Source organism: Peromyscus eremicus, chromosome 6, assembly GCF_949786415.1.
Source record: "Peromyscus eremicus chromosome 6, PerEre_H2_v1, whole genome shotgun sequence".
In the NCBI taxonomy this organism is placed as follows: domain Eukaryota; kingdom Metazoa; phylum Chordata; class Mammalia; order Rodentia; family Cricetidae; genus Peromyscus; species Peromyscus eremicus.
Genome location: NC_081421.1, coordinates 68,105,040 through 68,118,444, shown reverse-complemented (window position 1 = coordinate 68,118,444; position 13,405 = coordinate 68,105,040). Strand labels below are relative to the sequence as shown.

The 13,405-nt window shown below is 44.9% G+C and overlaps 1 protein-coding gene across 2 annotated transcripts in view; it reads left to right on the top strand.

Moving 5' to 3' along the window:
* The window catches only part of Tuft1 (tuftelin 1), a 44,039-nt gene that overhangs the window by 11,360 nt on the left and 19,274 nt on the right, over positions 1-13,405 (top strand). Inside the window, exons 2-5 of one of the 2 annotated variants that reach the window (XM_059264877.1) lie at positions 7,068-7,142; positions 7,489-7,590; positions 11,613-11,699; positions 12,379-12,468. In XM_059264877.1, coding sequence (XP_059120860.1) covers positions 7,068-7,142; positions 7,489-7,590; positions 11,613-11,699; positions 12,379-12,468 — 354 coding nt within the window. The remainder of the gene's footprint in view (positions 1-7,067; positions 7,143-7,488; positions 7,591-11,612; positions 11,700-12,378; positions 12,469-13,405) is intronic. The other variant, XM_059264878.1, reaches the window with a different exon arrangement.

Genomic DNA, 13,405 nt, shown 5'->3' with positions numbered 1-13,405 from the left:
GCCTTGTTTTGTGAATTAGTGTCTCTGATTTTTTTTTTTTTTTAAGCCGAGGCTCCCATGAACTCACTGCGTAGCCCAGGCTGGCTTCAAATTCTTGTTAGTCTCTAAAGAGTTGGGATCTGTCTTAGTTGGGGTTTTATTGCTGTGAAGAGACATCATGACCACAGCGACTCTTACAAAGGAAAACAGTTTGGAGGTTTAGTCCATAGTTGTCATGGTGGCCTACAGGCAGACATGGTGCTGGAGAGGTAGCTGAGAGTTCTGTATCTTGATCTACAGGCAGCAGAAGGAGAACCACACTGAGTGTAGCTTGAGCATATGAGACTTCAAAGCCCACCCCTACAGAAACACACTTCCTTCAAGACCACACCTACTCTAACAAGGCCACACCTCCTAATAGTCCCATTCCCTATGGGCCAAGCATTCAAACACATGAGTCTATGGGGTCATACTTATTCAGACCACCACAGAATCACAGATGTGAACCGCTTTGTGGCCTTTCTGTGGTTTAACATTTTTTAAAATTTTTGTTTTATGTATATGGGTGTTTTGCCTGTGTATGTAGACTGTGTAGCACGTGCTTGCAGTACCCGTGGAGGCCGGAAGAAGGTAATTTGATGCTCTAGAAGTGGAGTTAGAGACATTGGTGAGCCACCATGTGGGTGCTGGGAACTGAACCAGATCCTCTGCAAGAGCAGCCAGTGCTCTGAGCCATCTCTCCAGCAGGCCCCTCCCTGTTTTGAGACTCACTGTGTAGCCAGGCTGGCCCTGACCTCTCTGCTGCTCTGGACTGCAGGTGCGCCCATCCTAGCTGAGCATCCTTCATGTATCTATGGGCCATTTGTATTTCTTCTTAGAGTTGCCTTTCTTGCCTGTTGCTCACCTTTCTCATGATATTCCTCAGCCATTCTCTGTTGGCTTTGGCTAGTGTTCCTGACTGTTTCCTCTAGAGTCTGGCCAGGTGATGGTGGTGCACACCTTTGAACCCAGCACTCAGGAGGCAGAGGCAGGTGACTCTGAGTTTGAGGCCAGTCTGGTCTATAGAGTGAGTTCAAGACAGGCAGGGCTGCACAGAGAAACTCTGTTGGGGGTGGGGTGGGGTGGGGAGGAGGTGTGTGTTTCTCAAAAGAAAAGGAATCAGGAAGATCCCTGGCTGGATCATCTGAATTCATTCTTCAGAGCAGCTTACTCCATGCCTGTCACTGCTAAATAAACTGTCCTGTGTTCAAGGATCTTTGAGAGAAGAGGAGCGAATAAAAGGTTATAAAAAGTTATATAAATTATATATGTGTATATGTATGTATGTATATATGAACTAACATGGTCTCCCCCCACTTTTTTATATTATTTTATATTATTTTTATTTTATGTTCATTGGTGCATGAATGTCTGTATGAAGGTGTCAGATCCCCTGGAACTGGAATTACAGACAGTTGTGAGCTGCCATGTGAGTGCTGGGATTTAACTGGGTCCTCTGGAAGAGTAGCAGTGCTCTTAACCACTGAGCCATCTCTCCAGCCCTTCTCCCACTTTCATGCCCCCACCCTGCAACTGAGCAAGCCTAATTAGTACTGCCTTAATTAGTACATCCTAGTCAGATGGCTGGCTGGTCTCGTAGCTGCAATGAGGTCATGAGCGCAAAGGCCTTGTCGTGTCCTGAAGACAGCATCTCACAGCGCTGCTCATGGTCCTCTGGGCTTACATTCTGCTGCCTCTTCATGGTTATTTTATTTTAAATTTGTATTTCATTTTATTTTTTGTTTTTTTTAAGACAGGGTTTCACTGTGTAGTTTTGGTGCCTGCCCTGGATCTTGCTCTGTAGACCAGGCTGGCCTCGAACTCACAGAGAGATATCTGCCTGGCTCTGCCTCCTGAGTGCTGGGATTAAAGGCGTGCACCACCACCGCCCAGCTCAAACCAGTGCTCTTAACCACTGAGCCATCTTTTCAGCCCCAATATTTTAAAAAACCTATTTTCTTGTTTGTGTGTGTGTGAGACAGATGACAGCTTTGTAGAGTTGTTTCTCTCCTTACACCTTTACCTGCTGAGCCATCCTGTGACCCCTAAAGATGTTTTCTAAAGTAAGTGTGTGTGTGAGAGAGAGAGGGAGAGAGGGGGGGAAAAAGAGGGAGAGAGAGAGAGAGAAAGAGAGAGAATGAATATAAACTGACAACTTACATAGGGGTTGGTTTGAATAAATTAATTTATCCATTAAATAGAATATTAGTGAGCATTAAAAACAGTTTTTGCTGAGGCAACAGAATCACAAGTTCAAAGACAAGATGGGTCACCATGTGAGATCCTGTCTTAAAAAATAGATAATGGGGAGCTGGAGAGATGGCTCGGCTATTAAGAGCACTGACTGCTCTTCCAGACGACCCAGGTTCAATTCCCAGCCACCACATGGCAGCTCGCAACTGTCTGTAACTCCAAGAATCTGACACCCTCACACAGACAGACATGCAGGCAAAACACCAATGCACATGAAATAAAAATAATTATTAAAAAAAAGAGAGAGATGACAGGAATCCCTATACCTATTAGTCAGTTTCAAATTCCAGAACGCTGTATTACAGGGTACTGACATGGAAACGAGCTGACTGGACTTTTCCTGGTCACCACCACCGTTGCTGTTACTTCAGAGTCTCACAGCTGCCCTTTTACCCCACCCTCCCATGAGCTCCAGCGGTCTTTAATCTGTTCTCTTTCTTTCTTCTTCATTTTTGCATTTGTTTTGTGCTGGATTTATCCCCAGGCTGTAAGTTTTTGTTGTTTCTTCTAGGAAGTCTTTTGTGCAGCCTCGTCTTCCTAGAAACAGCTGTTCCTTTTCAGTGAAGAGTCATCTCTGTGGGCAGGAGGGGCTCATACGTGGATTACTAGCCTCGTGAGTTCTGGTAGTGGGTGGATGTGATCCGTGACTGCAGAGTCCACAGCTAAACCCTGAAGTTGAGCATTACTCTCTCCACTTTTAAGCACGTTTTTAGCTGCCAACCCTGTCCAGCCCCACTGTTCGACCTGGGCACATCTGCTGACTCCACCATTATACGGCCGGAATGGCATACTTTGCTCCTTTAAAGTGACGCCTTTCGGTGCTTCATGGTTCCCATGGCTTTCGGATAGGCAAACCCTGGATGGCCTGGGCAGTTTCATGGGTGTTCTTGAAGTGAACACAAAAATGTAAATCTCTTGAACTGCATAATTGTGTAGTGTTTTCTAGGTCAAAAGAGTAGCGAGCCGTTTTCATAGGTCACCCCAGCTGCTTACAGGAAGAGGGTGTCTCCGTTTCTTTACTTGTTCATTCAAGAATATTACATAAATGGGGTTGTATAGCATCTACCTATTTTTTAAAAATTATAATTAAATGAGTTTAAATAATTTTTAATTTTTATCTATCTATCTATCTATCTATCTATCTATCTATCTATCTATCTATCTATCTATCTATTTATTTATTTATTTGTCGGAGCTGAGGACCGAACCCAGGGCCTTGTGCTTGCTAGGCAAGCGCTACTACCACTGAGCTAAATCCCCAACCCCTGGCATCTACCTATTTTATTGTTTGTGTTCCTACACATAATTCTCTGGAGATGGCTAGTACACGTATCAGTATTTGCCTCCTTTTGTTGCTGAGTAATGTTCTAAAATAATGGATTTACAAATTTAACAGTTCCCAGGGCTGGAGAGCCAGCTCAGCAGTTAGACTGTTCTTCCAGAGGACCTGGGTTTGATTCCCAACACCCACATGGTGGCTCACAATCACCTATAACTCCAGTTCTAGGGGATCCAGCAACCTCTTCTGGCCTCCTTGGTCATCGGGCATGCATGTGGTACGCAGATATAGGGGCAGGCAGAACACCCATACACATAACATAAGTTTTTTTTAATAAATAAAAAATCCTACCAAGTTAAACGATTTGCCTATTGAAGGGAGGCTTTTGGGAAGTGGGGGGATACTGGAGATTGGGCACAGGGCCTTGTGCATGACAGACAAGATCTTCACTTCTGAACCATAACTCTTTTTTTTTTTTTGTTTTTTTTTTTTTTTTTTTTTTTTTTTTTGTTTTTTCGAGACAGGGTTTCTCTGTGTAGCTTTGCGCCTTTCCTAGAACTCACTTGGTAGCCCAGGCTGGCCTCGAACTCACAGAGATCCGCCTGGCTCTGCCTCCCGAGTGCTGGGATTAAAGGCGTGCGCCACCACCGCCCGGCTGAACCATAACTCTTAAGGATTTTTTTCCTTGTTATTTTGAGACAGTCTCATTGTAGCCCAGGTTGGCTTTGAACTTGAGATTTTGTGTGATTCTGTGCACTTATATGCCACAGTGCATGTACGTACAGAGAGCAGCTTGCCAGAGTGGTTTATTTGTCTCTACCATGTGAGTCCTGGGGATTGAACTCAGGCCTTCAGCAAGCAGCTTTGCCCCTGGGCCATCTCACTGGCCCTGTTCCAGTTTTAGTATATGTACTGTCAAAATGAGCACTATTTCAGTGATTCTGATAGATATGTAGTGGTATTCAGTGTGATTTTAATTTACATGTGCTTAATATTAATGATGAATATATTTATGTGTGCTTATTTGCTGTCTGTATCCCTTCATTAGTAAAATGCCTCTTCATGTTTCTGTCTGGGCTATAACAAAATATTAGGGAATAGATTCTATTTGTGAAAGACACTGGTCAGTATTCCTGTGTCCGTCATGTCCGTCCCATGTTATGTGTCTCCTCCTCCCACTGCGTGCACACATACCTATTGACCTTGTCTGGTACTGGCTTACACTAGCATCATCGAGTGAACTGTCTTCTGTTCTCTGGGTGAGGTTGTATAGAACTGGAACTGCTTCTCTAGTCCATGAACTGAGTCAGTGGAGCCATTGAGGCCTGGAGAGTTCTGCTTTGAGAGTTCCAGATTATATAAACCTGATTTTATGTGTGTGTGTGTGTGTATGTGTATATATGTATGTATACACATTATTATTATTATTATTTAGTTATTATTATAAACCTGACTTCCTTATGAGCTGTAGACTCACATTATTCATTCTGGATTGAGTGACTTGGAGTGATAGATGTTCTTTTTCTCTTTGTTAGGAATTGGTCCATTTACTCTAAAGGATCAAATTTATATTCAGAGTTGTTCATAGTATTACTTTAGTCTTTTGATAGCGACAGGGATTTTAGAATTATCTATCTCATTATCTTTTGGTAGGGGGTCTTTTGAAACAAGATATTACTGTGTCGCCCAGGCTTGAACTTGTGATCCTCTTGTGTCTGCTTCTCAGGTGCTGGGATTACAGAAGTCTAACCAAAAGAATGCCAGGTTTTATGCAGTGTTGAAAACTGACCTGGGTCTTCCATCCTAGTCAAGCATTCTATCAACCGAGCTACATCTCCAGCACATAAATACCATGTTGCTGTTGTTGTTTTGGGCTTTTTTTGAGACAAGGTTTCTCTGTATAGCACTGGCTGTCCTAGAACTCATTTTGTAGACCAGGCTGGCCTCAAACTCAGAGACCCGCCTGCCTCTGCCTCCCCAGTGCTGGAACTAAAGGCGTGCCCCACCATGCCTGGCTTAATCTAGACAATTTCTCTTTGAGTCTCCTTTCCCAAGTGATTCTAGATTGTGTCAAGTTGACAATTACAACCAGCCATCACAGTTTACAATCTGCTTTCCTCCTTACTAACTGCTAAGATTAATGTATACCTAATAGTTGCCTTAATTTTCTTGACTAAGATTGGTGGTTCATGCCTCTAAGCCCAGCACAAAGACAGGCATATCTCTGTGAGTTCAAGGCCAGTTTGGTCTGCATAGCAAGTTCTAGGCTACACCTGACATACCATTTTTTTTAAAGGACAGATAAAATTGATTTATGTTTGAAGTATGTGTATAGGGTGGAATGATGCAATCTAGCTAGTCAGCAAATGCATTGCCTCACACAATTATCATTTTTGTGGTGAGAACGGGTAGGAAGGCTGGAGAGATGCTCAGAATTTAAGAGCACTGGTTGCTCTTGCATAGGACCTGGGTTTGATTCCCAGCAACCACATGGTGACTCACAACTGTCTGTATCTCCAGTTCCAGGGGATCTGATGCCCTCTTCTGGCCTCCAAGGGCATTGCACCCACATGATGCACATGCATATATCTTCTATACATAAAATAAAAAGAAATAAATCCTTTTTAAACAACCAGACTGTAATCTCAGTGCTAGAGGGTGGAGACAGGAGGATTTGGGGGGTGTTTGCTGACTTTCCAACCTAGCCAGATTGGTGAACTCCAGGTTCAGTGAGTTAACTTTGTCTCATGAAATAAGGTGGAGTTAGGTAGACCTCTGTGAGTTCAAGGACAGTCTGCTCTAAATAGTGAATTTCAGGACAGCCAGGGTTACATAGTGAGACCTTGCCTAAGGGGTGTGTGTGTGTGTCTGTGTGTGTGTGTCTGTGTGTGTGTGTCTGTGTGTGTGTGTGTGTGTGTGTGTCCATTCCCAACTTGAGATTCAGGGTCTTACTTATTGTTTGGCTCCAGAAGGATATCCTAGGCTTCAAAACCTTCCTGGCTGGTTGTCAGAGGTAGAGAGTCTGGCTTCAAGAGCTGAGTGCATTGGTGTACACCTGTAATCTCAGCACAGGGGAAGTGGGGACAGGAAAATCAGCAGTTCGAGGCTATCCTGGGCTGCATGCGACCAGTCTACAAACAAACAAACAAACAAACAAACAAACAAACAAACAAACAAACAAGAATTCTGGCTTGGAGATGACAGTCTGGGGATAATTTCTCTGTTCTCTGGGGAAGGAGACCCGATACCCTATGCTCCTGTGATCTGATAATCAAGGTAGGTCCCGGGGCCACGTGGAGCCTTGTGTGTGTATAGTCATTCTTCGGTGTGGTGGACACAGGCTGCCTGAAAAATGCCAGTACCCAGGGTCACCTGATATTGGGCAAGCTGAGAGCATTTCTCTGGACTTGTCTTTGAATTGGTGATGCACAAGGCCTGCCAGAGAGTACACCTTAGCTTGTTGTGTTTGTAGGCTTGAAAGGTAAAGGGTCACTGTCACTGTTGTTGTCATTATTAGGGCAGCGTGGACATTCTCAGGCTGACCCTCCAGAGTGAGCTGACAGGAGATGAGCTTGAGCACATAGCCCAGAAGGTATCACGGTGTCTGCTGGGGCAAGGCCTCCTCTCAGCCAGTTCTTTCTTGCTACTGACCCTTCACCCTAGTGTTGCCTGGAGCCACGTCTGTTGCTGCAAGCCTGAGAGCATCTCCCTTCCGACACACCCAGCTAGCTCAGCTTCCTGCTTTGGGAAGTGGGAGACTCCCACTAAAATGAAAGCTAACCCAAGTTTTCTACTAACATTCCCTGCCCTGTGTCCTTGTTGCTGTCTAGCTGCTCTTGGGGGGCAAAGAAATCAGAGTCAGTCTCTGTGTGGGTCGAGGGCAGGAGGTCCTGGTTGTGGTGTGGTTTCTGAGTCACTTCTCTCTGTCTCTCTGGCAGGCTGGCAGGAAGACTTATGCCATGGTGTCTGATCGCTCCTCTGGTCATTCTCTGGCTTCAGAACTGGTGGAGTCCCATGATGGGCACGAAGAGATCATTAAGGTGAGCTTAGTCCACTCTCCCTTTTTCTTTCTGCTTTCCCCACCCTGCAGGTGCATGAAGGGAGCTGCTGATTGACAGCTCATACACCGACTGGAGCCGTTAGGAAGATGCTAGTTCCTGGTCATCTCCTACAGGGGTTCTAACACCCGGAGTCTAGCCTGCAGCGAGCAGCTTTGGCAGAGCCTGGCCCCAGACATGGGCATGAACAGTTTTCTTTCTTTTTAAAGCATAACTTTAGAAGAGCTGGGGAGTTGACTCTGTGGTTAAGAGTGCTTACTGCTCTTTAGAGGACCTGACTTGGGTTCCCAGCACCCATGTCAAGTAGCACAAAACTGCCTGTAACTCCAGCACCAGGGAATCTGATGCCCTCTTCTAGCCTCCCCAGTCAACTGCACTCATGTGCACAGTCTCCTGACGTGTTTACTTATATTCTATTATTAATAAAAACTTGGGAGTTAAATATCGGGATAAAAACCTGATTGGTAGAGAAGCAGCGGAGAAGCGACTAGTAACCTCCTCTCTCTCTCCTTCCCTCATCCAAAAGGGCCCGTGAATCTTTCTAAGCCACTCCCTTCTACTTCCTCTCTCTCTCTCTCTTTTTTCCCCCTTTATTGGCTTTTTTTTTTTAACTTTATTTTTTTGTGCATTGGTATGAAGGTGTCAAATTCTCTGGAAATGGAGTTAAAGACCATTGTGAGCTGCCACGTGGGTGCTGGGAATTGAACCCTGGTCCTCTGGAAGAACAACCAGTGCTCTTAACCACTGAGCCAGCTCTCCAGCCCCTCCTTACATTTCTTTATGAATTTTAGGTTCAGTTTACCAGTTTCTGCAAAGAAGCCAGCTAGAGTTTCAGTGTGAATGTGCTGAATCTGTTGGTCAGTTTGGGAAGGATTGCAGTCTGAGTCTACCTGTAAAGAAAGACAGGGTTAGCCATGAAGTTAATTTTTTAAGGTTTTCTTTAATTTTTTTTTTACAGTAACTAGTTTGTAAATTTTAAAATAGAAAACTTGAATTTATTTTGCTATTTAAAAATATTTATTTTGAATTTATTTGTTTTATTCTATGTGCATGAGTGTTTTGCTCACATTTATGTCTGTATACCATGTGGGTACCTGATGCCCACGTAGATGAGAAGAGAGCATCGGGGTCCCCTAGAACTGGAGCTACAGATGGTTTTGAGTTGCCATGCTGGGACTCAAACCTATTATCAGTTATTGATCTATCTCTCCAGTCCCTTATTTTGCTACTTTTTGAGATAAGTAAGGTCTTACATTATGGGGCAGGCTAGCTTGGAACTTGGTTGTAACCCAGGTTGGTCTCAATTCTTTATTTTATTGCCTCTGCTTCCCGAGTGCTGGGATTAAAGGTGTGCACTAGTATGCCTGGCTTGGAATCTATTATTATTATTATTATTATTATTATTATTATTATTATTTCCTTAAAGTAACAGCACTTCATTTATTTTATTTTTTTATTGATTATTTGGGAATCTCATATCATGCACCCCAATTGCGCTCACCTCCTAGTCTTCCCATGTCCACCTCCCCTTCCCCCGTGACCCCCCCAAAATAAAACAAAACAAAAACAAGTTCATTTTTGTTGTCCATATATTCACTGGAGCATAGTCAAATTCCTAGCATCCAAAGGAGGATGAGTCTTTCTCCGCCTACATTTGCGCCAGAAGCCATGAGCTGAGGAGAGCTGAGCAGTGCCCAGAACAGTGTCCATAGTGGTGACCATGTCCACAAGACCACCTGCATGGCAGTCGGTGGACCAGCAAGGGTTGGGGCCGGCCCTCCCTCACCCACAGACATTAACATGGCTTCCCGCGGCAGCCCAGACCACAGGCATCACATGAGTATCAGTGGTAAACACGGCCCTTGGTCTTATCAGGCCCACTGACCCACTCATGGCCCTCAGCGGCTGCAGGGTCTACAAGCCTCAACATGATTTCTGGTGGTTACACATGCCACTCACATCAGCGTGGCTTGCTTGGGTGGCTTCCTGCTGCCTGGTGGCTGCAGGACCTCTGTTATTATTTTTAAGATGGGATTTCACTTTGTAGTTCAGACTAGCCTGGGACTCATGCCTCAGCTTCTCAAGTGCTAGGATTACAAGTGTGTTACTACAGCTAGCTGCAAATGGAATTTTGTTTATTCTTTTATTTATTTATTTGTGTGTACATGTGGGGGGGCCAGGTACGTGTACCTGTGTACTGGGCACATGTGTAAAGGCCAGAAGATGCCTTTGGGTGTCTTCTCTCACTGTCTGCCTTTTCTGTTGAGGCAGAGATCTCTCCCTAAACCTAAGACCTGTCCTTTCTCAGCTAGACTGGAAGCCCCCAATCCTGGGAGATCTTCCCATCTCTGCCACACTTGAAGCTGGGGTCACAGGCACTTGTGGGGAAGCCAGCTTGTTACTTTGGTGCTAGAATCTAAACTCTGGTCCTCATGATTGCAGAGAAGTGCTCTTAATCATTGAGCCATTGTCTCCCCAGCTCCTGTCAATGAGGTTTCATCTTTGGATTGCTAATTGCTAGGCTGTAGGAAGACAACCAGTTTGTACATGGAGTGACATCCTTCAGCCTGGCCACTCTCCATCTGTCGTTCTGTGGGGTTTCTTAGGCCATTCTCTGTGCAAGGATATGTCATCTTGTCATCTGCAAATAGGCATTGTTTTACTTCTTCTTTCCAAACTGGATGTCTTTAATTACTTTATTTTCCTTACTCAGAGTAATTGCATGCCTCTTGAAGGAGGCAAAGCTACCCCATAATCTAGAAGGGTAACCATTGTAAGCACCTTACTGTATATCCTCCTAGACATACAGACATATGTACTTTTTAAAAAGAGCAAATGGAATTGTGTTAGTACGCTCTGTTTCATCTTCTCCGCCAACACTGAATGACACATTGTAACATCTTCCGTGTCTCTAAGTATCTAGCATTTTACTAGCTGCATAATATTCCACTAAACACTATAATTTATTGAATTAATTATCCATTGTTGGATATTTGGTCTATTTTCATTCTTTTGCAACCATGTCTAACACTTGACTGAACATAGACGTCCCTGAAGTGTATGTATTCCACCAGTCAGAGCCGGTTCCTCGGCTGGAAAAGGCTCCTCCAGACCTCTTCCTGTGGGAACTGCATGACTGGCTCAGAGTGCATCCTTCCGGCCACTTTTCCATCAACTTAGATGGTGTGGTTGAGTGTGCCGGTATGGGTGTGTATTGTTTAGCTGAATGTAGCACAAATCTTAAAAGGTCCTATTAATAAAAACAAACCCGGAGCCAGGTATTGGGGTGAAGGCTGAGATCAGAGAAACAGAACCAGCCACAGCTAACCTCACCTCACCAATTCCTCTGCTGATCTCGTTTTCTCAAACTGGAAGCCTCTGTGTCCTCATCCAGAATGAATCTCAGCTGAACTGTGCTGCTCAAAAACCTAAAAGCTTAATCAGGCTCTAGTTCCTGGTCCTCACGCCTTATATACCTTTCTGCTTTCTGCCATCACTTCCTGGGATTAAAGGCGTGAGTCACCATGCCTGGCTGTTTCCAGTGTAGCTTTGAACTCACAGAGAGAGAGATCCAGATGGATCTCTGCCTTCAGATGCTAGGATTAAAGGTGTATGTGCCACCATTTTCTGGCCTCTATATCTAGTGGCTGTTCTGTCCTCTGACCCCAGATGAGTTTAGGGTGCACAATATATTGGGAACACGGTATCACCACAGCTGAATTTGTTGTTAGCATACATTTCTAGGAGTAGATTAAATAGGCCCAAGGAGTAGACTAAATAGGCGTTTGGGGGCTGGGCTGTAGCTCAGTTGACGGTATGTGTCTAGCATGCATGAAGACCTGAATTTGGTCCCCAGCACGGCCTACACTAAGTAGTAGGAATCCATTTTTAAGTCTGCTGAGCTGAATCACCACACTGTCCCCGAGTAAACTGGTGGTAACAGTATTTTCCTTCCTCCTGGGTATGGGGCTGTGTGTTTCTTAACAGTGCCGTCCTTATTGCAGGTGTACTTGAAAGGGAGGTCTGGAGACAAGAGGATCCATGAGAAGAACATCAACCAGCTGAAGAGTGAGGTCCAGTACATCCAGGAGGTGTGGACCCTTCCTTGGAGGGAACTCCTAGATTCCGAACCTCAAGTTTCTGGGGCTCCTTTTACGGGTTCTGGTAGTTTTTTCTTCTGTCCCTTTTATGTCACTGAAGCGCCCCATGGCCTCCTATGTATCAAATAGTATTTATTTATTTTTATTTGTTACTTTTTTTTTTTTTTTTTTTTTGCGACAGGATCTCTCTATGGAGCCCTGGTTGTCCTGGGACTCTTTACGCAGACCAATTCCTGCCTGTTTCCAAATAGCATTTTTGACCTTTTGGATCTAATCCACTAATTCACAGATGATCAGGTATCCTGCACCTGGCCAGCTCTATGGGCTGTTTGGTCTGTGTGGTTCACCACCTCCCCCAGTGTTTCCCAGCCCCTGCCTGGCTTCTGCTTCTCCTTAGCACCTACCACCGAGTCCGTACCACACATCTTATTTGTCTTTTGTGCCACGTGTCTTTTTCAACTAGCATGTCAGCGCTGCCAAGGGAGGGGATTAATTTATCTTGTTGCCTGTCCAGGAGAGACTGGGGCTGTCACCCCACCTGAGTACGATTCCTCCATCTGCAGCCACTGTGTAGCACAATGTCAGGCTGAAAGTAGTATGCGTTGGGGATGACCCAAAAGTCTGCTTTCCCTGTCCTGAGTCTGAAGTGTCTTGGCCCTCTTTTTACCAGGCCAGGAACTGCCTGCAGAAGCTCCGGGAGGATATAAGTAGCAAGCTCGACAGGAATCCAGGAGACCCTCTGCAGCGGCAGGAGATACAGGTACTTTGGAATGGTGCTGACTCTCAAGCCATGGCCACGGGAGAGCACAGAGGGGATCTGGCTTCCTGAGAACTCACAGAAATAGGGTTCCCAACACACGTAGCCTTGAACGATCACCTGTGCATCCAAACTTCTCGTAAGTTGATCTTGCCGAACTTGGGTGAGCCTAAGTAGAAATGGAAGTCTTTTTTTTTTTTTTTCCGGAGCTGAGGACCGAACCCAGGGTCTTGCGCTTGCTAGGCAAGCGCTCTACCACCGAGCTAAATCCCCAACCCCAGAAGTCTTTTTGTTTTTGTTTTTGTTTTTGTTTTTGTTTTTGTTTTTGTTTTTCGAGACAGGGTTTCTCTGTGTAGCTTTGCGCCTTTCCTGGATCTCACTCTGTAGACCAGGCTGGCCTCGAACTCACAAAGATCCGCCTGGCTCTGCCTCCCGAGTGCTGGGATTAAAGGCGTGCGCCACCACCGCCCGGCGAAGTCTTTTTTTTTTTAAAATAAAGATTTATTGTTTGTGTGTTTATTTTATTTTATTTATTTTTTTATTTTTTTTGAGACAAGGTCTTTATGTAGCCCTAGCTATCCTAGAATTCACTCTGTAGACCAGGATGGCCTTGAACTCTCAGAGATCTACCTGCCTCTGCCTCCCAAGTGCTGGGATTAAAGATGTGTGCTGCCACACCCAGCTTAGATTTATTATTTTATTTTATGTGTATGAGTGTTTGCCTGTCTGTGCGTATATGTACCATGCAATGTGCCCAGTGTCCCAGGAGGCCAAGAGTATCAGATCCTTTGAGCTGAAGTTATAGGTAGTTCTGAGCTGCCATGTGGGTCCTGGAAATCACAGCCAAGCCCTCTGTAAGAGCTGCCGTCAGTCCAGTCCATTATCTGTGTATGCAGTTATCTCAGCCCTGGGCTGGGAAACTCCATGAGGTTAGAGGTTC